General features: G+C 47.2%; 1 protein-coding gene across 1 annotated transcript; it reads right to left on the bottom strand.

The window, feature by feature from the left end:
• Positions 1-1,231: 1,231 nt before the first annotated feature.
• On the bottom strand, positions 1,232-26,457 carry LOC122935463. Its single transcript, XM_044291229.1, has 5 exons — positions 26,253-26,457; positions 13,923-14,079; positions 4,260-4,668; positions 3,117-3,189; positions 1,232-1,329 (listed from the first exon to the last, which is right to left on the bottom strand). Exons 1-5 carry the CDS (start codon positions 26,431-26,433, stop codon positions 1,232-1,234), a joined length of 918 nt encoding a protein of 305 aa, XP_044147164.1. The 5' UTR covers positions 26,434-26,457.

The raw sequence follows: 26,457 nt of genomic DNA, 5'->3' as shown, positions 1-26,457 counted from the left end.
TGTGAAGCCTGATTCTCTGCTATGACATGCAGACTAATTCTCTGCTGACATGAAGCCAGATTGTCTGTTACGGGACCTCTCTCCTCTGCCTGGGTGCTGGGCCTAAATTTATGAAAATGGACTCTTACAGTGGTGGGTGACGTGAAGCCTGATTCTCTGCTATGATATGAAGACTGATTCTCTGCTGACATGAAGCCAGATTGTCTGTTACGGGACCTCTCTCCTCTGCCTGGGTGCTGGGCCTAAATATATGCCAATGGACTGTTGCACTGGTGGCTGACGTGAAGCCTGATTCTCTGCTATGACATGAAGACTGATTCTCTGCTGACATGAAGCCAGATTGTCTGTTACGGGACCTCTCTCCTCTGCCTGGGTGCTGGGCCTAAATATATGCCAATGGACTGTTGCACTGGTGGCTGACGTGAAGCCTGATTCTCTGCTATGACATGAAGACTGATTCTCTGCTGACATGAAGCCAGATTGTCTGTTACGGGACCTCTCTCCTCTGCCTGGGTGCTGGGCCTAAATTTATGAAAATGGACTCTTACAGTGGTGGGTGACGTGAAGCCTGATTCTCTGCTATGATATGAAGACTGATTCTCTGCTGACATGAAGCCAGATTGTCTGTTACGGGACCTCTCTCCTCTGCCTGGGTGCTGGGCCTAAATTTATGAAAATGGACTCTTACAGTGGTGGGTGACGTGAAGCCTGATTCTCTGCTATGATATGAAGACTGATTCTCTGCTGACATGAAGCCAGATTGTCTGTTACGGGACCTCTCTCCTCTGCCTGGGTGCTGGGCCTAAATATCTGACAATGGATATAAATAGATTGGATAGAACCGGCACTCGAAACAATCGGATTGTACGTGGAAATAAATTAAAATTATTTATTAAACAATAAGCTATATTCTGTGTACATCAGAGTAAAATCACAGTAAGTGTACATTCACACGACCGTTTTTAATCCGTTCCGTTTTGCGGCTCCGCAAAAAACGGATCCGCATGTCCGCAAAAAACGGAAGAGTGGCTTCCGTATGTCATCCTTAAAAAACGGTCCGTAAAAAACGGATGAGTTTAAAAAAAAGGAGGAGAGAATAAAATATTATAATATATTCATAGTTGTCTAGGAAACTAGAAAAGTCACATGCTCAGAAATTCAGGTGCCATTTTATGTGCTTTTCTAGTCGGATAGAGCAGTGTGTAGCTTGTGCCTTGCTGGTATTGGATTCTCACTGTTTTCTGTGCGCTAACGATGGCAAATTACTTTGAGCGTGAACTGCTTCTACGCTGGCTACTTTCTCGGCGCTTTGGAAGTAATTCGCAAATGCTGGAAGAAGAACCAAGGAGGAGACGGAGGCAATGGGTGCATCCTATTGTCTCACAAAGGCTCCAGAAGGGACACTTCCATGCTTTATATGCAGACCTGCGGCAGGACCCTATGAAATTTCACCAGTTTTGTCGTATGTCTGTGGAGTCTTTTGATCGCCTGCTTGCATCTCTTCGTCCGTACCTAACCTTTCAGGATACGAACATGAGGCGCAGCATTGGACCTGAGGAAAGACTCATTGTCACTTTGAGGTAAATTAATTAATTTTTTGTTCTCGAACTATTGTTTTATTAGTATTTTATTAAATTTTCCTTTTTTAAACTTAAAAAAAAAAAGGGAATAGGTTTATGATATAATACTTTAAAAATATTCCTAGGGTACCGTGTACTTGAACACTTGAGGCAGAGTGATCCCACAAGCAGTTAATTTGCTGGAACTGGCTGCTGGATTCCGCAATATGCTGGCAGACAAAGCATTTGTAGACTGATCCGGATATGGATCCATCTCACAAATGTATTGCAAATGCGGACCTGTCTCTCCGCTTCTCATGTGGACAGATAGGCATGCCAGATCTCTCATTGTAGTTTTTTAAATGTGGCATCTGGCACCTGCACTTTAAAAAAAATTTAATTTTTAAGTCTGTTATGTAGTGTGAATGTGTATTCCAAAAATAATGAAGTTTTTTTTTAGATAAATTGGTTTTTCACATCTCAAACAATGTGGGCATATAGCTAGGATATGCCCCCATTGTCTGGTGGGTGTTGATCTCACAGCTTGGACCAACAACTATATTGAGAACATAGCACACAAAGTGAAGGAGGGCGCACAGCGCATGTGCAGTCACCATCCATTACTTTAATGGTCCTGAGAAATATAGCCAAACCCAGCTCAGCTATTTCCATCAGCTGTTATAAAATTTTTAAGGAACATGGGTAACACGCTCCAATTAAGTTTTATGGAAAAGACGGGGTTAAGAGCTTGGTGGTGGACCTTTCTCGATATTAGTGTGCTTTCAAGAGGTGGGATCCGCAACTATCATACTATGAGATGAGAATAGCCCTTAATACTTTATGATATATTTTTGACATACATTTTTTTTTTTTTTTATCTTACAGATTTCTGGCAACTGGAAACTCCTTTGCTTCGCTGCACTTCGAGTTCCTGCTGGGAGTCTCTACTATCTCTGGGATAGTCAGCCAAACGTGTGAAATCATATGGCAACATCTCAGGGAAGCGGTGATGCCCACCCCCAAGGCGGTAGATTGGCTACGTATCGCCGAGGGTTTTCAAGATTCTGCGCAGTTTCCAAACTGCCTTGGGGCACTTGATGGCAAACACATACGTGTTAAGAAGCCTGCTCACTCAGGGTCCCGGTACTTTAATTACAAGCAGTACTTTTCTGTGGTGCTGTTAGCCTTGGCGGACAGTAATTACAAGTTTGTGATTGTCGATATCGGGGCCTATGGAAGTACATCAGACTCCCGCATCTTTTGTGCCTCCAGAATGGGTGAGCGACTTCGCGCCAATCAGTTAGCCCTACCAGAGCCCAGAACACTACCCGGATCAGCAGGTCCCCCGGTTCCATTTGTAATTGTGGCTGATGAAGGATTTGCATTATCACCCAATATGATGCGGCCCTTCCCCAGACGCGATTTAGACAACCGAAAGCGCATATTCAACTACCGACTGACTCGTGCCAGACGGTTTGTTGAGTGCGCCTTTGGTATACTTTCTGCTAAGTGGAGAGTATTTATGTCGTCAATGCAAATGGATCCGGAAAATGTCACCTTGGTGATCCAAGCTTGTGTCGTTTTGCACAATTTCACCAGGATCCACGATGTTCCCTTGGATGCAGAACAGCTTCAAAATTTGACGAACACACCTGTCAATTTTGAACCAGTCCGACATGGAAGACCTGGAACAGCTGGACTAGCTGTTCGGGAACGCTATGCGGACTACTTTTGCAGTCCAGAGGGTTCATTGCCGTGGCAGATGGATGCCATCCGTGGTGGTCGTTGATTTGATCTGGTCTCTGTGAAAAAATTTCTAAATTTTGAATTTTTTTTTTAGTTAGTTAGTTCCCTTTTAAATTTTTTTAGATAGTTTAGGGACTCGCAAGACAATGTGGACCCTTGACGTGGGCTTGCGGGCTGGGGTATTTTTTGTAATATTAGCGTTTAAAATATTTATTTAAACTATTAATGGCCTATATTTACTTTTTTAATTTATCTACCAATATAGACCATGTAATATTTTAAAATGATTTTGACTAGAATGTTCAAAAAATTACAGAAATACCCTCTAATACCACATTTCCCAACCTATTTTTTTTTTGGAATTTTAATTGAAACCCTAAAAAACTCATTTTATGTAAAGTGAAGTCCCATTTTTATTAGTGATTATTAGTGATTTAGAAAGCGCATATATACCTTTATTGGCTATTGACTACACTACTTCTCCCAAATTCACTAAATACTAAAATATTACTAATATAATCATTCTCCCAGAGACACAACCAACCCCATACTGGAGGGTATATGAGATTGTGTAGAAAACCTAATTTGGAGGAGTACACTAATACCGGTGTGACCCTCCCTAGAAGATCCAGACCTTTGAACTTTGTCTTAAAAAAATTTTGTGGGGAAAATTATTATTTCAAGATAAATAAAAATAATGACGCTACATAGCAAATTTCAAATAACTGTTTATGAAAATACAAAGCAAAAACAACAAAAAAATTATAAATCAAAAAGCTCCCTTGTGTAGGGACCTGTTCCCCTGAAAACTATTTGCGGGGTGGAAGAGCTGCCAGGAAGTGTGGGTCCTGGACCTTGAATATGTGCCACACTCTCTGAAGGTGCCATTGGTGACCTAATTTGTCCCCGCATATGGGCTTGCCTTATTTTCTCCTTGTCTATATATTGAATTACCTCAAGGGGAATACTATCCCCCTCAAAAAGATATAATAATGAGGCAATAGAAGACAGCATCAAAGAATGCCTTTCTGGAGGCACTCTCGACAACGCAGGAGCCAGGCTTCGCAGAATTTTCTCCTCCGGGGTCTCAGCTTTGTTTTTATTGAGATACTCAAAGACCTGGGAGTCTATCAAATCCCTCCGAGCCATCTGCGCAGCTTGTTGGCCAGAAGATCCTCCCCTCCTTCGCGAACTTTGTCGCCTGGATGGCTGAGGCGGAGAATTCTCCTGCTGGCTTTCCTCCTCTGGCCTTTCCTCAGCCTCTGAAGGTCCAGCATGAGGTATGAAAGATGCAGCAGGGGTACTCGGCTCATCCAGGTTTGTGGACGAGGAATCTTCTTCCGCCTGCAGATTGTCCACTGTCCTGAAATAGATCAAAAGTACTTGTAAGTATTTTATACATAAAAAAGCTATTGATAGATCTACCCCAATCCACACTATTCAGCTGATTGACAAGGCCGTGACACTTCAGCCTTTTCTATGTTTCACTATTGTCTAATGTTGTAATTACTATGAGGTCAGATTTAATAAAGTAATATGTCATCACTAGAGTTGAGCGAACACCTGGATGTTCGGGTTCGAGAAGTTCGGCCGAACATCCCGGAAATGTTCGGGTTCGGGATCCGAACCCGATCCGAACTTCGTCCCGAACCCGAACCCCATTGAAGTCAATGGGGACCCGAACTTTTCGGCACTAAAAAGGCTGTAAAACAGCCCAGGAAAGAGCTAGAGGGCTGCAAAAGGCAGCAACATGTAGGTAAATCCCCTGCAAACAAATGTGGATAGGGAAATGAATTAAAATAAAAATTAAATAAATAAAAATTAACCAAAATCAATTGGAGAGAGGTTCCATAGCAGAGAATCTGGCTTCCCGTCACCCACCACTGGAACAGTCCATTCTCAGATATTTAGGCCCCGGCACCCAGGCAGAGGAGAGAGGTCCCGTAACAGAGAATCTGTCTTCATGTCAGCAGAGAATTAGTCTGCATGTCATAGCAGAGAATGAGGCTTCACGTCAGCCACCACTGCAACAGTCCATTGGCATATATTTAGGCCCAGCACACACACAGGCAGAGGAGAGAGGTCCCGTAACAGACAATCTGGCTTCATGTCAGCAGAGAATCAGTCTGCATGTCATAGCAGAGAATCAGGCTTCACGTCAGCCACCACTGCAACAGTCCATTGGCATATATTTAGGCCCAGCACACACACAGGCAGAGGAGAGAGGTCCCGTAACAGAGAATCTGGCTTCATGTCAGCAGAGAATCAGTCTGCATGTCATAGCAGAGAATGAGGCTTCACGTCACCCACCACTGCAACAGTCCATTGGCATATATTTAGGCCTAGCACACAGGCAGAGCAGAGAGGTCCCGTAACAGACAATCTGGCTTCATGTCAGCAGAGAATCAGTCTGCATGTCATAGCAGAGAATGAGGCTTCACGTCAGCCACCACTGCAACAGTCCATTGGCATATATTTAGGCCTAGCACACAGGCAGAGCAGAGAGGTCCCGTAACAGACAATCTGGCTTCATGTCAGCAGAGAATTAGTCTGCATGTCATAGCAGAGAATCAGGCTTCATGTCAGCCACCACTGCAACAGTCCATTGGCATATATTTAGGCCCAGCACCCAGGCAGAGGAGGGAGGTCCCGTAACAGAGAATCTGTCTTCATGTCAGCAGAGAATCAGTCTGCATGTCATAGCAGAGAATGAGGCTTCACGTCACCCACCACTGCAACAGTCCATTGGCATATATTTAGGCCTAGCACACAGGCAGAGCAGAGAGGTCCCGTAACAGACAATCTGGCTTCATGTCAGCAGAGAATCAGTCTGCATGTCATAGCAGAGAATCAGGCTTCACGTCAGCCACCACTGCAACAGTCCATTGGCATATATTTAGGCCTAGCACACAGGCAGAGCAGAGAGGTCCCGTAACAGACAATCTGGCTTCATGTCAGCAGAGAATCAGTCTGCATGTCATAGCAGAGAATGAGGCTTCACGTCAGCCACCACTGCAACAGTCCATTGGCATATATTTAGGCCTAGCACACAGGCAGAGCAGAGAGGTCCCGTAACAGACAATCTGGCTTCATGTCAGCAGAGAATCAGTCTGCATGTCATAGCAGAGAATCAGGCTTCACGTCAGCCACCACTGCAACAGTCCATTGGCATATATTTAGGCCTAGCACACAGGCAGAGCAGAGAGGTCCCGTAACAGACAATCTGGCTTCATGTCAGCAGAGAATCAGTCTGCATGTCATAGCAGAGAATGAGGCTTCACGTCAGCCACCACTGCAACAGTCCATTGGCATATATTTAGGCCTAGCACACAGGCAGAGCAGAGAGGTCCCGTAACAGACAATCTGGCTTCATGTCAGCAGAGAATCAGTCTGCATGTCATAGCAGAGAATCAGGCTTCACGTCAGCCACCACTGCAACAGTCCATTGTCATAAATTTAGGCCCAGCACCCAGGCAGAGGAGAGAGGTCCCGTAACAGACAATCTGGCTTCATGTCAGCAGAGAATTAGTCTGCATGTCATAGCAGAGAATCAGGCTTCATGTCAGCCACCACTGCAACAGTCCATTGGCATATATTTAGGCCCAGCACCCAGGCAGAGGAGGGAGGTCCCGTAACAGAGAATCTGTCTTCATGTCAGCAGAGAATCAGTCTGCATGTCATAGCAGAGAATGAGGCTTCACGTCAGCCACCACTGCAACAGTCCATTGGCATATATTTAGGCCTAGCACACAGGCAGAGGAGAGGTTCATTCAACTTTGGGTAGCCTCGCAATATAATGGTAAAATGAAAATAAAAATAGGATTGAATGAGGAAGTGCCCTGGAGTCCAATAATATATGGTTATGGGGAGGTAGTTAATGTCTAATCTGGACAAGGGACGGACAGGTCCTGTGGGATCCATGCCTGGTTCATTTTTATGAACGTCAGCTTGTCCACATTGGCTGTAGACAGGCGGCTGCGTTTGTCTGTAATGACGCCCCCTGCCGTGCTGAATACACGTTCAGACAAAACGCTGGCTGCCGGGCAGGCCAGCACCTCCAAGGCATAAAAGGCTAGCTCTGGCCACGTGGACAATTTAGAGACCCAGAAGTTGAATGGGGCCGAACCATCAGTCAGTACGTGGAGGGGTGTGCACACGTACTGTTCCACCATGTTAGTGAAATGTTGCCTCCTGCTAACACGTTGCGTATCAGGTGGTGGTGCAGTTAGCTGTGGCGTGTTGACAAAAGTTTTCCACATCTCTGCCATGCTAACCCTGCCCTCAGAGGAGCTGGCCGTGACACAGCTGCCTTGGCGACCTCTTGCTCCTCCTCTGCCTTGGCCTTGGGCTTCCACTTGTTCCCCTGTGACATTTGGGAATGCTCTCAGTAGCGCGTCTACCAACGTGCGCTTGTACTCGCGCATCTTCTTATCACGCTCCAGTGCAGGAAGTAAGGTGGGCACATTGTCTTTGTAGCGTGGATCCAGCAGGGTGGCAACCCAGTAGTCCGCACAGGTTAAAATGTGGGCAACTCTGCTGTCGTTGCGCAGGCACTGCAGCATGTAGTCGCTCATGTGTGCCAGGCTGCCCAGGGGTAAGGACAAGCTGTCCTCTGTGGGAGGCGTATCGTCATCGTCCTGCCTTTCCCCCCAGCCACGCACCAGTGATGGACCCGAGCTGCGTTGGGTGCCACCCCGCTGTGACCATGCTTCATCCTCATCCTCCTCCACCTCCTCCTCATCCTCGTCCTCCTCGTCCTCCAGTAGTGGGCCCTGGCTGGCCACATTTGTACCTGGCCTCTGCTGTTGCCAAAAACCTCCCTCTGAGTCACTTCGAAGAGACTGGCCTGAAAGTGCTAAAAATGACCCCTCTTCCTCCTCCTCCTCCTCCTCCTCCTGGGCCACCTCCTCTTCCATCATCGCCCTAAGTGTTTTCTCAAGGAGACATAGAAGTGGTATTGTAACGCTGATAACGGTGTCATCGCCACTGGCCATGTTGGTGGAGTACTCGAAACAGCGCAACAGGGCACACAGGTCTCGCATGGAGGCCCAGTCATTGGTGGTGAAGTGGTGCTGTTCTGTAGTGCGACTGACCCGTGCGTGCTGCAGCTGAAACTCCACTATGGCCTGCTGCTGCTCGCACAGTCTGTCCAGCATGTGCAAGGTGGAGTTCCACCTGGTGGGCACGTCGCATATGAGGCGGTGAGCGGGAAGGCCGAAGTTACGCTGTAGCGCAGACAGGCGAGCAGCAGCAGGATGTGAACGCCGGAAGCGCGAACAGACGGCCCGCACTTTATGCAGCAGCTCTGACATGTCGGGGTAGTTGTGAATGAACTTCTGCACCACCAAATTCAGCACATGCGCCAAGCAAGGGATGTGCGTCAAATTGGCTAGTCCCAGAGCTGCAACGAGATTTCGCCCATTATCACACACCACCAGGCCGGGCTTGAGGCTCACCGGCAGCAACCACTCGTCGGTCTGTTGTTCTATACCCCGCCACAACTCCTGTGCGGTGTGGGGCCTGTCCCCCAAACATATGAGTTTCAGAATGGCCTGCTGACGTTTACCCCGGGCTGTGCTGAAGTTGGTGGTGAAGGTGTGTGGCTGACTGGATGAGCAGGTGGAAGAAGAGGAGGAGGAAGCCGAGAAGGAGGAGGTGGCAACAGGAGGCAAAGAATGTTGCCCTGCGATCCTTGGCGGCGGAAGGACGTGCGCCAAACAGCTCTCCGCCTGGGGCCCAGCTGCCACTACATTTACCCAGTGTGCAGTTAGGGAGATATAGCGTCCCTGGCCGTGCTTACTGGTCCACGTATCTGTGGTTAGGTGGACCTTGCCACAGATGGCGTTGCGCAGTGCACACTTGATTTTATCGGATACTTGGTTGTGCAGGGAAGGCACGGCTCTCTTGGAGAAGTAGTGCCGGCTGGGAACAACATACTGTGGGACAGCAAGCGACATGAGCTGTTTGAAGCTGTCTGTGTCCACCAGCCTAAATGACAGCATTTCATAGGCCAGTAGTTTAGAAATGCTGGCATTCAGGGCCAGGGATCGAGGGTGGCTAGGTGGGAATTTACGCTTTCTATCAAATGTTTGTGAGATGGAGAGCTGAACGCTGGCGTGTGACATGGTTGAGACGCTTGGTGACGGAGGTGGTGGTGGTGGTGTTGGTGGTACATCCCCTGTTTGCTGGGCGGCAGGTGCCAACGTTCCTCCAGAGGCGGAGGAAGAGGCCGAGGCGGCAGCAGCAGAATAGGCCGAGGCGGCAGCAGCAGAAGAGGTAGCAGGGGGAGCCTGAGTGACTTCCTTGGTTTTAAGGTGTTTACTCCACTGCAGTTCATGCTTTGCATGCAGGTGCCTGGTCATGCAGGTTGTGCTCAGGTTCAGAACGTTAATGCCTCGCTTCAGGCTCTGATGGCACAGCGTGCAAACCACTCGGGTCTTGTCGTCAGCACATTGTTTGAAGAAGTGCCATGCCAGGGAACTCCTTGAAGCTGCCTTTGGGGTGCTCGGTCCCAGATGGCGGCGGTCAGTAGCAGGCGGAGTCTCTTGGCGGCGGGTGTTCTGCTTTTGCCCACTGCTCCCTCTTTTGCTACGCTGTTGGCTCGGTCTCACCACTGCCTCTTCCTCCGAACTGTGAAAGTCAGTGGCACGACCTTCATTCCATGTAGGGTCTGGGACCTCATCGTCCCCTGCATCGTCTTCCACCAAGTCTTGATCCCTGACCTCCTGTTCAGTCTGCACACTGCAGAAAGACGCAGCAGTTGGCACCTGTGTTTCGTCATCATCAGAGACATGCTGAGGTGGTATTCCCATGTCCTCATCATCAGGAAACATAAGTGGTTGTGCGTCAGTGCATTCTATGTCTTTCACCGCTGGGGAAGGGCTAGGTGGATGCCCTTGGGAAACCCTGCCAGCGGAGTCTTCAAACAGCATAAGAGACTGCTGCATAACTTGAGGCTGAGACAGTTTCCCTGGTATGCATGGGGGTGATGTGACAGACTGATGGGGTTGGTTTTCAGGCGCCATCTGTGCGCTTTCTGCAGAAGACTGGGTGGGAGATAATGTGAACGTGCTGGATCCACTGTCGGCCACCCAATTGACTAATGCCTGTACCTGCTCAGGCCTTACCATCCTTAGAACGGCATTGGGCCCCACCATATATCGCTGTAAATTCTGGCGGCTACTGGGACCTGAGGTAGTTGGTACACTAGGACGTGTGGATGTGGCAGAACGGCCACGTCCTCTCCCAGCACCAGAGGGTCCACTAACACCACCACGACCATGTCCACGTCCGCGTCCCTTACTAGATGTTTTTCTCATTGTTATGGTTCACCACAACAACAAATATATTATTTGGCCCAATGTATTGTATTCAAATTCAGCGGGATATAAATTTGAGGCCTAGTATTTAGGCGCTGGGTGACCGGTATGGATTTAGTGACAGAATTAGACTTGGAAATGCACAGAAGCGTGTGTGTGAAGTTATTCTGAATGACCCTATGTGCACCTTCAATATGATCTACCCTTTTAGGGATAGATTTCAAATAGCTCTGATATAGCAGAAACGACTAAATTATGAAATTGCTAAATTGGGAATTGTATTTCAACCCAGAACAAAAAATGTGCTTTGACGGACACTAAATAACTTTCCCAGCCACAACAGGACAGCGGTAACGAGAGATTTAGCGGGATATAAATTTGAGGCCTAGTATTTAGGCGCTGGGTGACAGGTATGGGTTTAGTGACAGAATTAGATTTGGAAATGCACAGTAGCGGGTGTGTGAAGTTATTCTGAATGACCCTATGTGCACCTTGAATATTATATACCCTTTTAGGGATAGATTTCAAATAGCTCTGATATAGCAGAAACCACTAAATTATGAAATTGCTAAATTGGGAATTGTATTTCAACCCAGAACAAGAAATGTGCTTGAACGGACACTAAATAACTCGCCCAGCTACAGCACTAGGGACAGATTTAGCGGGATATAAATTTGAGGCCTAGTATTTAGGCGCTGGGTGACAGGTATGGGTTTAGTGCCAGAATTAGACTTGGAAATACACAGTAGCGGGTGTGTGTGAAGTTATTCTGAATGACCCAATGTGCACCTTGAATATTATATACCCTTTTAGGGATAGATTTCAAATAGCTCTGATATAGCAGAAACCACTAAATTATGAAATTGCTAAATTGGGAATTGTATTTCAACCCAGAACAAGAAATGTGCTTGAACGGACACTAAATAACTCGCCCAGCTACAGCACTAAGGACAGATTTAGCGGGATATAAATTTGAGGCCTAGTATTTAGGCGCTGGGTGACAGGTATGGGTTTAGTGCCAGAATTAGACTTGGAAATACACAGTAGCGGGTGTGTGTGAAGTTATTCTGAATGACCCAATGTGCACCTTGAATATTATATACCCTTTTAGGGATAGATTTCAAATAGCTCTGATATAGCAGAAACCACTAAATTATGAAATTGCTAAATTGGGAATTGTATTTCAACCCAGAACAAGAAATGTGCTTGAACGGACACTAAATAACTCGCCCAGCTACAGCACTAAGGACAGATTTAGCGGGATATAAATTTGAGGCCTAGTATTTAGGCGCTGGGTGACAGGTATGGGTTTAGTGCCAGAATTAGACTTGGAAATACACAGTAGCGGGTGTGTGTGAAGTTATTCTGAATGACCCAATGTGCACCTTGAATATTATATACCCTTTTAGGGATAGATTTCAAATAGCTCTGATATAGCAGAAACCACTAAATTATGAAATTGCTAAATTGGGAATTGTATTTCAACCCAGAACAAGAAATGTGCTTGAACGGACACTAAATAACTCGCCCAGCTACAGCACTAGGGACAGATTTAGCTGGATATAAATTTGAGGCCTAGTATTTAGGCGCTGGGTGACAGGTATGGGTTTAGTGCCAGAATTAGACTTGGAAATACACAGTAGCGGGTGTGTGTGAAGTTATTCTGAATGACCCAATGTGCACCTTGAATATTATATACCCTTTTAGGGATAGATTTCAAATAGCTCTGATATAGCAGAAACCACTAAATTATGAAATTGCTAAATTGGGAATTGTATTTCAACCCAGAACAAGAAATGTGCTTGAACGGACACTAAATAACTCGCCCAGCTACAGCACTAAGGACAGATTTAGCGGGATATAAATTTGAGGCCTAGTATTTAGGCGCTGGGTGACCGGTATGGATTTAGTGACAGAATTAGACTGGGATATGGCCAAAAAATAAACAGACTATTGCTGGTTAAATGCACTTGGTGTGACAGCTTCACCCTGATGTAGGCTTTAGCCAAAAAACAACCACACCATTGAGGGTTAAATGCACTTGGTGACAGGCGCAGCTTGCCCCTGATTTAGTATATGGCCAAAAAATGAACAGACTATTGCTGGTTAAATGCACTTGGTGTGACAGCTTCACCCTGATGTAGGCTTTAGCCAAAAAACAACCACACCATTGAGGGTTAAATGCACTTGGTGACAGGCGCAGCTTGCCCCTGATTTTGTATATGGCCAAAAAATGAACAGACTATTGCTGGTTAAATGCACTTGGTGTGACAGCTTCACCCTGATGTAGGCTTTAGCCAAAAAACAACCACACCATTGAGGGTTAAATGCACTTGGTCGCAGCTTGTGCTGGCGCACCACAAGACCCAAAATGGCCGCCGATCACCCCAGAAAAATGTGACTGACAAACGGTCTGGGCAGCCTAAAAACAGTGAGCAATTGAGGATCAGCAGCTCAATGATCCACAGCTGCAGATCGATCAGTTAATCAAGTCCTTTGGAGGAGTTAATCTGCCTAATCTCGCCCTACTGTCGCAGCCGCAACCTCTCCCTACGCTAATCAGAGCAGAGTGACGGGCGGCGCTATGTGACTCCAGCTTAAATAGAGGCTGGGTCACATGGTGCTCTGGCCAATCACAGCCATGCCAATAGTAGGCATGGCTGTGATGGCCTCTTGGGGCAAGTAGTATGACGCTTGTTGATTGGCTGCTTTGCAGCCTTTCAAAAAGCGCCAAGAAAGCGTCACAAAAGCGCGAAGAAAGCGACGAACACCGAACCCGAACCCGGACTTTTACGAAAATGTCCGGGTTCGGGTCCGTGTCACGGACACCCCAAAATTCGGTACGAACCCGAACTATACAGTTCGAGTTCGCTCATCCCTAGTCATCACGCTACTCTAGTGACTTTTTAAAAAAATGAAGAATATCATATGGGAATGATCTATGCAGATAGGGTAACAATAGATCTGCATCAATTTTTAAGTCAAACGCAAATGACCTTTGAACACGGATGTGAGTGGTCCTTGGTATTCCAACCTGTGATCCTACATAGAGCAGGACAGCATGTTGGTTTATTGTTTTCAATAACGCCATGCGCTTCGTGAGCCCCCTGCAGTACAGTAATACACTCGTATGATCTATATGAGTGTATTAGTGTACTGCAACAGTTGCACAAAGCGCACAGCATCATGGAAAACAATGACGCTGTGCGCTAAAACTCTCAGCAGGATGCCAGGTTAGGATTCGATGGACTCCTTACAGCCATGTTCCCCAGTTTCCATACAGTAACTGAAAACTTACGGTCGCAGGTCCATTACAGGCAGGAGGAACTGCAAGTCCTTAGTGTACATATACGGCTTCTTCCTGGGCTTGCCGTCTCCACTATGCCCTTTGCTCGCATTAAATTCCCGTCGGAATTGATCCCGACAGGAGTTCCATTTCGTCTTGAGTTGTTTGACTGCCAAAAAAAAATTAAAAAATTTAAATTTTCAATGATTTTCATGGTTTACAATATTTAAAAGACATCTTCCATTTCATATAACTTCTAAGGATAGAAAATTGAGCTCCATCATTGCAGACATGTGCACAAGAAATAGCAAATTTTTAAAATGTGTAGAGATGCATGAGGCTACTTTCACTCTTGCGGCAGAACGGATCCAACAGGCTGTTCACCATGTCGGATCCGTCCTTCCGCTATTTTTTCAGACTGCCGCTCTGTCCCTATTGACTTAATGGGGACGATCAGAGCACAGGCGCAGCCCGGCGGTGCACGGCATAAGGCCACAGGACTAAAAGTACAGCATATCCAACTTTTTAGTCCTGCAGCTTTTGCCATCCACCGCCGTGCTGTGCCCGAGCTCCACCCCCGTCCCCATTATCGTCAATAGGGACAGAGCGGCGGTCTGCCAAAATAGCGGAAGGACGGATCCGACATGGTGAACAGCCTGTTGGATCCGTCCTGCCGCAAGTGTGAAAGTATCCAATCTAAAAAGTTATAGGCCTCAAAGGATTTAAATTTTAAAAAAGTCTGGTGTGTCACTTTGCAAGGTCACTTTGCACCATAGCTAGTCCCATAGTTCCCCCTGATTACTTTTGCAAGGTCAGTGCTCCATCCTTGCAGACGTGTGCACAAAGGCCAAGCAAAGTGACACAGGACAGTTTGAGAAATGTGCAGAGATGCATTTTTTAAAAAGTGATAGTCACTAGAGTTGAGCGAACACCTGGATGTTCGGGTTCGAGAAGTTCGGCCGAACATCCCGGAAATGTTCGGGTTCGGGATCCGAACCCGATCCGAACTTCGTCCCGAACCCGAACCCCATTGAAGTCAATGGGGACCCGAACTTTTCGGCACTAAAAAGGCTGTAAAACAGCCCAGGAAAGAGCTAGAGGGCTGCAAAAGGCAGCAACATGTAGGTAAATCCCCTGCAAACAAATGTGGATAGGGAAATGAATTAAATTAAAAATTAAATAAATAAAAATTAACCAAAATCAATTGGAGAGAGGTTCCATAGCAGAGAATCTGGCTTCCCGTCACCCACCACTGGAACAGTCCATTCTCAGATATTTAGGCCCCGGCACCCAGGCAGAGGAGAGAGGTCCCGTAACAGAGAATCTGTCTTCATGTCAGCAGAGAATTAGTCTGCATGTCATAGCAGAGAATGAGGCTTCACGTCAGCCACCACTGCAACAGTCCATTGGCATATATTTAGGCCCAGCACACACACAGGCAGAGGAGAGAGGTCCCGTAACAGAGAATCTGTCTTCATGTCAGCAGAGAATTAGTCTGCATGTCATAGCAGAGAATGAGGCTTCACGTCAGCCACCACTGCAACAGTCCATTGGCATATATTTAGGCCCAGCACACACACAGGCAGAGGAGAGAGGTCCCGTAACAGAGAATCTGGCTTCATGTCAGCAGAGAATCAGTCTGCATGTCATAGCAGAGAATGAGGCTTCACGTCAGCCACCACTGCAACAGTCCATTGTCATATATTTAGGCCCAGCACACACACAGGCAGAGGAGAGAGGTCCCGTAACAGAGAATCTGGCTTCATGTCAGCAGAGAATCAGTCTGCATGTCATAGCAGAGAATGAGGCTTCACGTCAGCCACCACTGCAACAGTCCATTGGCATATATTTAGGCCCAGCACACACACAGGCAGAGGAGAGAGGTCCCGTAACAGAGGATCTGGCTTCATGTCAGCAGAGAATCAGTCTGCATGTCATAGCAGAGAATCAGGCTTCACGTCAGCCACCACTGCAACAGTCCATTGTCATAAATTTAGGCCCAGCACCCAGGCAGAGGAGAGAGGTCCCGTAACAGACAATCTGGCTTCATGTCAGCAGAGAATTAGTCTGCATGTCATAGCAGAGAATGAGGCTTCACGTCAGCCACCACTGCAACAGTCCATTGGCATATATTTAGGCCTAGCACACAGGCAGAGGAGAGAGGTCCCGTAACAGACAATCTGGCTTCATGTCAGCAGAGAATCAGTCTGCATGTCATAGCAGAGAATGAGGCTTCACGTCACCCACCACTGCAACAGTCCATTGGCATATATTTAGGCCTAGCACACAGGCAGAGCAGAGAGGTCCCGTAACAGACAATCTGGCTTCATGACAGCAGAGAATCAGTCTGCATGTCATAGCAGAGAATGAGGCTTCACGTCACCCACCACTGCAACAGTCCATTGGCATATATTTAGGCCTAGCACACAGGCAGAGCAGAGAGGTCCCGTAACAGACAATCTGGCTTCATGACAGCAGAGAATCAGTCTGCATGTCATAGCAGAGAATGAGGCTTCACGTCACCCACCACTGCAACAGTCCATTGGCATATATTTAGGCCTAGCACACAGGCAGAGCAGAGAGGTCCCGTAACAGACGATCTGGCTTCATGTCAGCAGAGAATCAGTCTGCATGTCATAGCAGAGAATGAGGCTTCACGTCAGCCACCACTGCAACAGTCCATTGGCATATATTTAGGCCCAGCACCCAGGCAGAGGAGGGAGGTCCCGTAACAGAGAATCTGTCTTCATGTCAGCAGAGAATTAGTCTGCATGTCATAGCAGAGAATGAGGCTTCACGTCAGCCACCACTGCAACAGTCCATTGGCATATATTTAGGCCCAGCACACACACAGGCAGAGGAGAGAGGTCCCGTAACAGAGAATCTGTCTTCATGTCAGCAGAGAATTAGTCTGCATGTCATAGCAGAGAATCAGGCTTCACGTCACCCACCACTGCAACAGTCCATTGGCATATATTTAGGCCCAGCACCCAGGCAGAGGAGGGAGGTCCCGTAACAGAGAATCTGGCTTCATGTCAGCAGAGAATTAGTCTGCATGTCATAGCAGAGAATGAGGCTTCACGTCAGCCACCACTGCAACAGTCCATTGGCATATATTTAGGCCCAGCACACACACAGGCAGAGGAGAGAGGTCCCGTAACAGAGAATCTGTCTTCATGTCAGCAGAGAATTAGTCTGCATGTCATAGCAGAGAATGAGGCTTCACGTCAGCCACCACTGCAACAGTCCATTGGCATATATTTAGGCCCAGCACACACACAGGCAGAGGAGAGAGGTCCCGTAACAGACAATCTGGCTTCATGTCAGCAGAGAATTAGTCTGCATGTCATAGCAGAGAATGAGGCTTCACGTCACCCACCACTGCAACAGTCCATTGGCATATATTTAGGCCCAGCACCCAGGCAGAGGAGGGAGGTCCCGTAACAGAGAATCTGTCTTCATGTCAGCAGAGAATTAGTCTGCATGTCATAGCAGAGAATGAGGCTTCACGTCACCCACCACTGCAACAGTCCATTGGCATATATTTAGGCCTAGCACACAGGCAGAGCAGAGAGGTCCCGTAACAGACAATCTGGCTTCATGACAGCAGAGAATCAGTCTGCATGTCATAGCAGAGAATGAGGCTTCACGTCACCCACCACTGCAACAGTCCATTGTCATAAATTTAGGCCCAGCACCCAGGCAGAGGAGAGAGGTCCCGTAACAGACAATCTGGCTTCATGTCAGCAGAGAATTAGTCTGCATGTCATAGCAGAGAATCAGGCTTCATGTCAGCCACCACTGCAACAGTCCATTGGCATATATTTAGGCCTAGCACACAGGCAGAGGAGAGGTTCATTCAACTTTGGGTAGCATCGCAATATAATGGTAAAATGAAAATAAAAATAGGATTGAATGAGGAAGTGCCCTGGAGTCCAATAATATATGGTTATGGGGAGGTAGTTAATGTCTAATCTGGACAAGGGACGGACAGGTCCTGTGGGATCCATGCCTGGTTCATTTTTATGAACGTCAGCTTGTCCACATTGGCTGTAGACAGGCGGCTGCGTTTGTCTGTAATGACGCCCCCTGCCGTGCTGAATACACGTTCAGACAAAACGCTGGCTGCCGGGCAGGCCAGCACCTCCAAGGCATAAAAGGCTAGCTCTGGCCACGTAGACAATTTAGAGACCCAGAAGTTGAATGGGGCCGAACCATCAGTCAGTACGTGGAGGGGTGTGCACACGTACTGTTCCACCATGTTAGTGAAATGTTGCCTCCTGCTAACACGTTGCGTATCAGGTGGTGGTGCAGTTAGCTGTGGCGTGTTGACAAAAGTTTTCCACATCTCTGCCATGCTAACCCTGCCCTCAGAGGAGCTGGCCGTGACACAGCTGCCTTGGCGACCTCTTGCTCCTCCTCTGCCTTGGCCTTGGGCTTCCACTTGTTCCCCTGTGACATTTGGGAATGCTCTCAGTAGCGCGTCTACCAACGTGCGCTTGTACTCGCGCATCTTCCTATCACGCTCCAGTGCAGGAAGTAAGGTGGGCACATTGTCTTTGTAGCGTGGATCCAGCAGGGTGGCAACCCAGTAGTCCGCACAGGTTAAAATGTGGGCAACTCTGCTGTCGTTGCGCAGGCACTGCAGCATGTAGTCGCTCATGTGTGCCAGGCTGCCCAGGGATAAGGACAAGCTGTCCTCTGTGGGAGGCGTATCGTCATCGTCCTGCCTTTCCCCCCAGCCACGCACCAGTGATGGACCCGAGCTGCGTTGGGTGCCACCCCGCTGTGCCCATGCTTCATCCTCATCCTCCTCCACCTCCTCCTCATCCTCGTCCTCCTCGTCCTCCAGTAGTGGGCCCTGGCTGGCCACATTTGTACCTGGCCTCTGCTGTTGCCAAAAACCTCCCTCTGAGTCACTTCGAAGAGACTGGCCTGAAAGTGCTAAAAATGACCCCTCTTCCTCCTCCTCCTCCTCCTGGGCCACCTCCTCTTCCATCATCGCCCTAAGTGTTTTCTCAAGGAGACATAGAAGTGGTATTGTAACGCTGATAACGGTGTCATCGCCACTGGCCATGTTGGTGGAGTACTCGAAACAGCGCAACAGGGCACACAGGTCTCGCATGGAGGCCCAGTCATTGGTGGTGAAGTGGTGCTGTTCTGTAGTGCGACTGACCCGTGCGTGCTGCAGCTGAAACTCCACTATGGCCTGCTGCTGCTCGCACAGTCTGTCCAGCATGTGCAAGGTGGAGTTCCACCTGGTGGGCACGTCGCATATGAGGCGGTGAGCGGGAAGGCCGAAGTTACGCTGTAGCGCAGACAGGCGAGCAGCAGCAGGATGTGAACGCCGGAAGCGCGAACAGACGGCCCGCACTTTATGCAGCAGCTCTGACATGTCGGGGTAGTTGTGAATGAACTTCTGCACCACCAAATTCAGCACATGCGCCAAGCAAGGGATGTGCGTCAAATTGGCTAGTCCCAGAGCTGCAACGAGATTTCGCCCATTATCACACACCACCAGGCCGGGCTTGAGGCTCACCGGCAGCAACCACTCGTCGGTCTGTTGTTCTATACCCCGCCACAACTCCTGTGCGGTGTGGGGCCTGTCCCCCAAACATATGAGTTTCAGAATGGCCTGCTGACGTTTACCCCGGGCTGTGCTGAAGTTGGTGGTGAAGGTGTGTGGCTGACTGGATGAGCAGGTGGAAGAAGAGGAGGAGGAAGCCGAGAAGGAGGAGGTGGCAACAGGAGGCAAAGAATGTTGCCCTGCGATCCTTGGCGGCGGAAGGACGTGCGCCAAACAGCTCTCCGCCTGGGGCCCAGCTGCCACTACATTTACCCAGTGTGCAGTTAGGGAGATATAGCGTCCCTGGCCGTGCTTACTGGTCCACGTATCTGTGGTTAGGTGGACCTTGCCACAGATGGCGTTGCGCAGTGCACACTTGATTTTATCGGATACTTGGTTGTGCAGGGAAGGCACGGCTCTCTTGGAGAAGTAGTGCCGGCTGGGAACAACATACTGTGGGACAGCAAGCGACATGAGCTGTTTGAAGCTGTCTGTGTCCACCAGCCTAAATGACAGCATTTCATAGGCCAGTAGTTTAGAAATGCTGGCATTCAGGGCCAGGGATCGAGGGTGGCTAGGTGGGAATTTACGCTTTCTATCAAATGTTTGTGAGATGGAGAGCTGAACGCTGGCGTGTGACATGGTTGAGACGCTTGGTGACGGAGGTGGTGGTGGTGGTGTTGGTGGTACATCCCCTGTTTGCTGGGCGGCAGGTGCCAACGTTCCTCCAGAGGCGGAGGAAGAGGCCGAGGCGGCAGCAGCAGAATAGGCCGAGGCGGCAGCAGCAGAAGAGGTAGCAGGGGGAGCCTGAGTGACTTCCTTGGTTTTAAGGTGTTTACTCCACTGCAGTTCATGCTTTGCATGCAGGTGCCTGGTCATGCAGGTTGTGCTCAGGTTCAGAACGTTAATGCCTCGCTTCAGGCTCTGATGGCACAGCGTGCAAACCACTCGGGTCTTGTCGTCAGCACATTGTTTGAAGAAGTGCCATGCCAGGGAACTCCTTGAAGCTGCCTTTGGGGTGCTCGGTCCCAGATGGCGGCGGTCAGTAGCAGGCGGAGTCTCTTGGCGGCGGGTGTTCTGCTTTTGCCCACTGCTCCCTCTTTTGCTACGCTGTTGGCTCGGTCTCACCACTGCCTCTTCCTCCGAACTGTGAAAGTCAGTGGCACGACCTTCATTCCATGTGGGGTCTAGGACCTCATCGTCCCCTGCATCGTCTTCCACCCAGTCTTGATCCCTGACCTCCTGTTCAGTCTGCACACTGCAGAAAGACGCAGCAGTTGGCACCTGTGTTTCGTCATCATCAGAGACATGCTGAGGTGGTATTCCCATGTCCTCATCATCAGGAAACATAAGTGGTTGTGCGTCAGTGCATTCTATGTCTTTCACCGCTGGGGAAGGGCTAGGTGGATGCCCTTGGGAAACCCTGCCAGCGGAGTCTTCAAACAGCATAAGAGACTGCTGCATAACTTGAGGCTGAGACAGTTTCCCTGGTATGCATGGGGGTGATGTGACAGACTGATGGGGTTGGTTTTCAGGCGCCATCTGTGCGCTTTCTGCAGAAGACTGGGTGGGAGATAATGTGAACGTGCTGGATCCACTGTCGGCCACCCAATTGACTAATGCCTGTACCTGCTCAGGCCTTACCATCCTTAGAACGGCATTGGGCCCCACCATATATCGCTGTAAATTCTGGCGGCTACTGGGACCTGAAGTAGTTGGTACACTAGGACGTGTGGATGTGGCAGAACGGCCACGTCCTCTCCCAGCACCAGAGGGTCCACTAACACCACCACGACCATGTCCACGTCCGCGTCCCTTACTAGATGTTTTTCTCATTGTTATGGTTCACCACAACAACAAATATATTATTTGGCCCAATGTATTGTATTCAAATTCAGCGGGATATAAATTTGAGGCCTAGTATTTAGGCGCTGGGTGACCGGTATGGATTTAGTGACAGAATTAGACTTGGAAATGCACAGAAGCGTGTGTGTGTGAAGTTATTCTGAATGACCCAATGTGCACCTTGAATATTATATACCCTTTTAGGGATAGATTTCAAATAGCTCTGATATAGCAGAAACCACTAAATTATGAAATTGCTAAATTGGGAATTGTACTTCAACCCAGAACAAAAAATGTGCTTTGACGGACACTAAATATCTTGCCCAGCAACAACAGTACAACGGTGGGTAACGAGAGATTTAGAGGGAATTAAATTTGAGGCCTAGTATTTAGGCGCTGGGTCACCGGTATGGATTTAGTGACAGAATTAGACTTGGAAATGCACAGAAGCGTGTGTGTGAAGTTATTCTGAATGACCCAATGTGCACCTTCAATATTATATACCCTTTTTGGGATAGATTTCAAATAGCTCTGATATAGCAGGAACCACTAAATTATGAAATTGCTAAATTGGGAATTGTACTTCAACCCAGAACAAAAAATGTGCTTTGACGGGCACTAAATAACTTTCCCAGCTACAACAGGACAACGGTAACGAGAGATTTAGAGGGATTTAAATTTGAGGCCTAGTATTTAGGCGCTGGGTGACAGGTATGGGTTTAGTGACAGAATTAGACTTGGAAATACACAGTAGCGGGTGTGTGTGAAGTTATTCTGAATGACCCTATGTGCACCTTCAATATTATATACCCTTTTAGGGATAGATTTCAAATAGCTCTGATATAGCAGAAACCACTAAATTATGAAATTGCTAAATTGGGAATTGTACTTCAACCCAGAACAAAAAATGTGCTTTGACGGACACTAAATATCTTGCCCAGCAACAACAGTACACCGGTGGGTAACGAGAGATTTAGAGGGAATTAAATTTGAGGCCTAGTATTTAGGCGCTGGGTCACCGGTATGGATTTAGTGACAGAATTAGACTTGGAAATACACAGTAGCGGGTGTGTGTGAAGTTATTCTGAATGACCCTATGTGCACCTTCAATATTATATACCCTTTTTGGGATAGATTTCAAATAGCTCTGATATAGCAGGAACCACTAAATTATGAAATTGCTAAATTGGGAATTGTACTTCAACCCAGAACAAAAAATGTGCTTTGACGGGCACTAAATAACTTTCCCAGCTACAACAGGACAACGGTAACGAGAGATTTAGAGGGATTTAAATTTGAGGCCTAGTATTTAGGCGCTGGGTGACAGGTATGGGTTTAGTGACAGAATTAGACTTGGAAATACACAGTAGCGGGTGTGTGTGAAGTTATTCTGAATGACCCTATGTGCACCTTCAATATTATATACCCTTTTTGGGATAGATTTCAAATAGCTCTGATATAGCAGAAACCACTAAATTATGAAATTGCTAAATTGGGAATTGTACTTCAACCCAGAACAAAAAATGTGCTTTGACGGACACTAAATATCTTGCCCAGCAACAACAGTACAGCGGTGGGTAACGAGAGATTTAGAGGGAATTAAATTTGAGGCCTAGTATTTAGGCGCTGGGTCACCGGTATGGATTTAGTGACAGAATTAGACTTGGAAATACACAGTAGCGGGTGTGTGTGAAGTTACTCTGAATGACCCTATGTGCACCTTCAATATTATATACCCTTTTTGGGATAGATTTCAAAGAGCTCTGATATAGCAGGAACCACTAAATTATGAAATTGCTAAATTGGGAATTGTATTTCAACCCAGAACAAGAAATGTGCTTGAACGGACACTAAATAACTCGCCCAGCTACAGCACTAGGGACAGATTTAGCTGGATATAAATTTGAGGCCTAGTATTTAGGCGCTGGGTGACAGGTATGGGTTTAGTGACAGAATTAGACTTGGAAATACACAGTAGCGGGTGTGTGTGAAGTTATTCTGAATGACCCTATGTGCACCTTCAATATTATATACCCTTTTAGGGATAGATTTCAAATAGCTCTGATATAGCAGAAACCACTAAATTATGAAATTGCTAAATTGGGAATTGTACTTCAACCCAGAACAAAAAATGTGCTTTGACGGACACTAAATATCTTGCCCAGCAACAACAGTACAGCGGTGGGTAACGAGAGATTTAGAGGGAATTAAATTTGAGGCCTAGTATTTAGGCGCTGGGTCACCGGTATGGATTTAGTGACAGAATTAGACTTGGAAATACACAGTAGCGGGTGTGTGTGAAGTTATTCTGAATGACCCTATGTGCACCTTCAATATTATATACCCTTTTTGGGATAGATTTCAAATAGCTCTGATATAGCAGGAACCACTAAATTATGAAATTGCTACATTGGGAATTGTACTTCAACCCAGAACAAAAAATGTGCTTTGACGGGCACTAAATAACTTTCCCAGCTACAACAGGACAACGGTAACGAGAGATTTAGAGGGATTTAAATTTGAGGCCTAGTATTTAGGCGCTGGGTGACAGGTATGGGTTTAGTGACAGAATTAGACTTGGAAATACACAGTAGCGGGTGTGTGTGAAGTTATTCTGAATGACCCTATGTGCACCTTCAATATTATATACCCTTTTTGGGATAGATTTCAAATAGCTCTGATATAGCAGAAACCACTAAATTATGAAATTGCTAAATTGGGAATTGTACTTCAACCCAGAACAAAAAATGTGCTTTGACGGACACTAAATATCTTGCCCAGCAACAACAGTACAGCGGTGGGTAACGAGAGATTTAGAGGGAATTAAATTTGAGGCCTAGTATTTAGGCGCTGGGTCACCGGTATGGATTTAGTGACAGAATTAGACTTGGAAATACACAGTAGCGGGTGTGTGTGAAGTTACTCTGAATGACCCTATGTGCACCTTCAATATTATATACCCTTTTTGGGATAGATTTCAAAGAGCTCTGATATAGCAGGAACCACTAAATTATGAAATTGCTAAATTGGGAATTGTATTTCAACCCAGAACAAGAAATGTGCTTGAACGGACACTAAATAACTCGCCCAGCTACAGCACTAGGGACAGATTTAGCTGGATATAAATTTGAGGCCTAGTATTTAGGCGCTGGGTGACCGGTATGGATTTAGTGACAGAATTAGACTGGGATATGGCCAAAAAATGAACAGACTATTGCTGGTTAAATGCACTTGGTGTGACAGCTTCACCCTGATGTAGGCTTTAGCCAAAAAACAACCACACCATTGAGGGTTAAATGCACTTGGTGACAGGCGCAGCTTGCCCCTGATTTTGTATATGGCCAAAAAATGAACAGACTATTGCTGGTTAAATGCACTTGGTGTGACAGCTTCACCCTGATGTAGGCTTTAGCCAAAAAACAACCACACCATTGAGGGTTAAATGCACTTGGTGACAGGCGCAGCTTGCCCCTGATTTTGTATATGGCCAAAAAATGAACAGACTATTGCTGGTTAAATGCACTTGGTGTGACAGCTTCACCCTGATGTAGGCTTTAGCCAAAAAACAACCACACCATTGAGGGTTAAATGCACTTGGTGACAGGCGCAGCTTGCCCCTGATTTTGTATATGGCCAAAAAATGAACAGACTATTGCTGGTTAAATGCACTTGGTGTCACAGCTTCACCCTGATGTAGGCTTTAGCCAAAAAACAACCACACCATTGAGGGTTAAATGCACTTGGTCGCAGCTTGTGCTGGCGCACCACAAGACACAAAATGGCCGCCGATCACCCCAGAAAAATGAGACTGACAAACGGTCTGTGCAGCCTAAAAACAGTGAGCAATTGAGGATCAGCAGCTCAATGATCCACAGCTGCAGATCGATCAGTTAATCAAGTCCTTTGGAGGAGTTAATCTGCCTAATCTCGCCCTACTGTCGCAGCCGCAACCTCTCCCTACGCTAATCAGAGCAGAGTGACGGGCGGCGCTATGTGACTCCAGCTTAAATAGAGGCTGGGTCACATGGTGCTCTGGCCAATCACAGCCATGCCAATAGTAGGCATGGCTGTGATGGCCTCTTGGGGCAAGTAGTATGACGCTTGTTGATTGGCTGCTTTGCAGCCTTTCAAAAAGCGCCAAGAAAGCGTCACAAAAGCGCGAAGAAAGCGACGAACACCGAACCCGAACCCGGACTTTTACGAAAATGTCCGGGTTCGGGTCCGTGTCACGGACACCCCAAAATTCGGTACGAACCCGAACTATACAGTTCGAGTTCGCTCATCCCTAATAGTCACCCTTGGATTTTGGAAAAAAAAGTCTGGTGTGTCACTTTGCAAGGTCACTTTGCACCATAGCTAGTCCCATAGTTCCCCCTGATTACTTTTGCAAGGTCAGTGCTCCATCCTTGCAGACGTGTGCACAAAGGCCAAGCAAAGTGACACAGGACAGTTTGCAAATGTGCAGAGATGCATTTTTTAAAAAGTGATAGGCATCAAAGGATTTTGCAAAACAAATAAGTCTGCTATGTCACTTTGCAAGGCCCAATGTACATTTCAGAAACCCATCTGTGATTACTTTGCAGAAAGTTCATATGAGACAGAACCATAGCTAGTCCCATAGCAACCCCTGATTACTTTTGCAAGGTCAGGGCTCCATCCTTGCAGACGTGTGCACCAGACATAAACAAAGGCCAAGCAAAGTGACACAGGAAAGTTTGCAAATGTGCAGAGATGCATTACATAAAAAGTGATAGACATCAAAGGATTCTGCAAATTAAAAAAAAAAGTCTGCTATGTTACTTTGCAAGGGCCATGCTAATTTCTAGTGCAGACGTCTGAACACTGCACTAGAGATTGCAATCAGGGATGCTACAGGACTTGATTTTATACCCAGAATGATATTACATGAATATATTAAAATGTACACTTACTAATTCCAGATCGCTTATCAGATCTGCATCTGGCCCAATCTTCGGGCATCAGCTCCTGCGCCACCTCTTCCCATGCCCGGTCCTTCCGTACCCGATCATGGTACTGATCCTTCCTGGAATCCCAGATTTCTGGCCTCTCTTGGATAAGGACAATCAATTTGGACACATCTACCCTAGGCATGTTGTTTTTAGGGGGCTCCCAAAT

The sequence above is a fragment of the Bufo gargarizans genome, chromosome 4, assembly GCF_014858855.1.
Source record: "Bufo gargarizans isolate SCDJY-AF-19 chromosome 4, ASM1485885v1, whole genome shotgun sequence".
In the NCBI taxonomy this organism is placed as follows: Eukaryota; Metazoa; Chordata; class Amphibia; order Anura; family Bufonidae; genus Bufo; species Bufo gargarizans.
This window is presented reverse-complemented; position numbering and strand designations above follow the sequence as displayed.

What these genes read in the sequence shown, in the direction of transcription:
- LOC122935463 (XM_044291229.1), bottom strand. Translation starts at nt 26,433, where the DNA reads ATGCCTAGGGTAGATGTGTCCAAATTGATTGTCCTTATCCAAGAGAGG. An exon ending in CCTGTAATGGACCTGCGACC is followed by an intron (nt 4,669 to 13,922) that starts GTAAGTTTTCAG and finishes GATCTATTTCAG; the next exon opens with GACAGTGGACAATCTGCAGG. An exon ending in GGGATAGTATTCCCCTTGAG is followed by an intron (nt 3,190 to 4,259) that starts GTAATTCAATAT and finishes CAAATTTTGAAG; the next exon opens with CTGTTCTGCATCCAAGGGAA.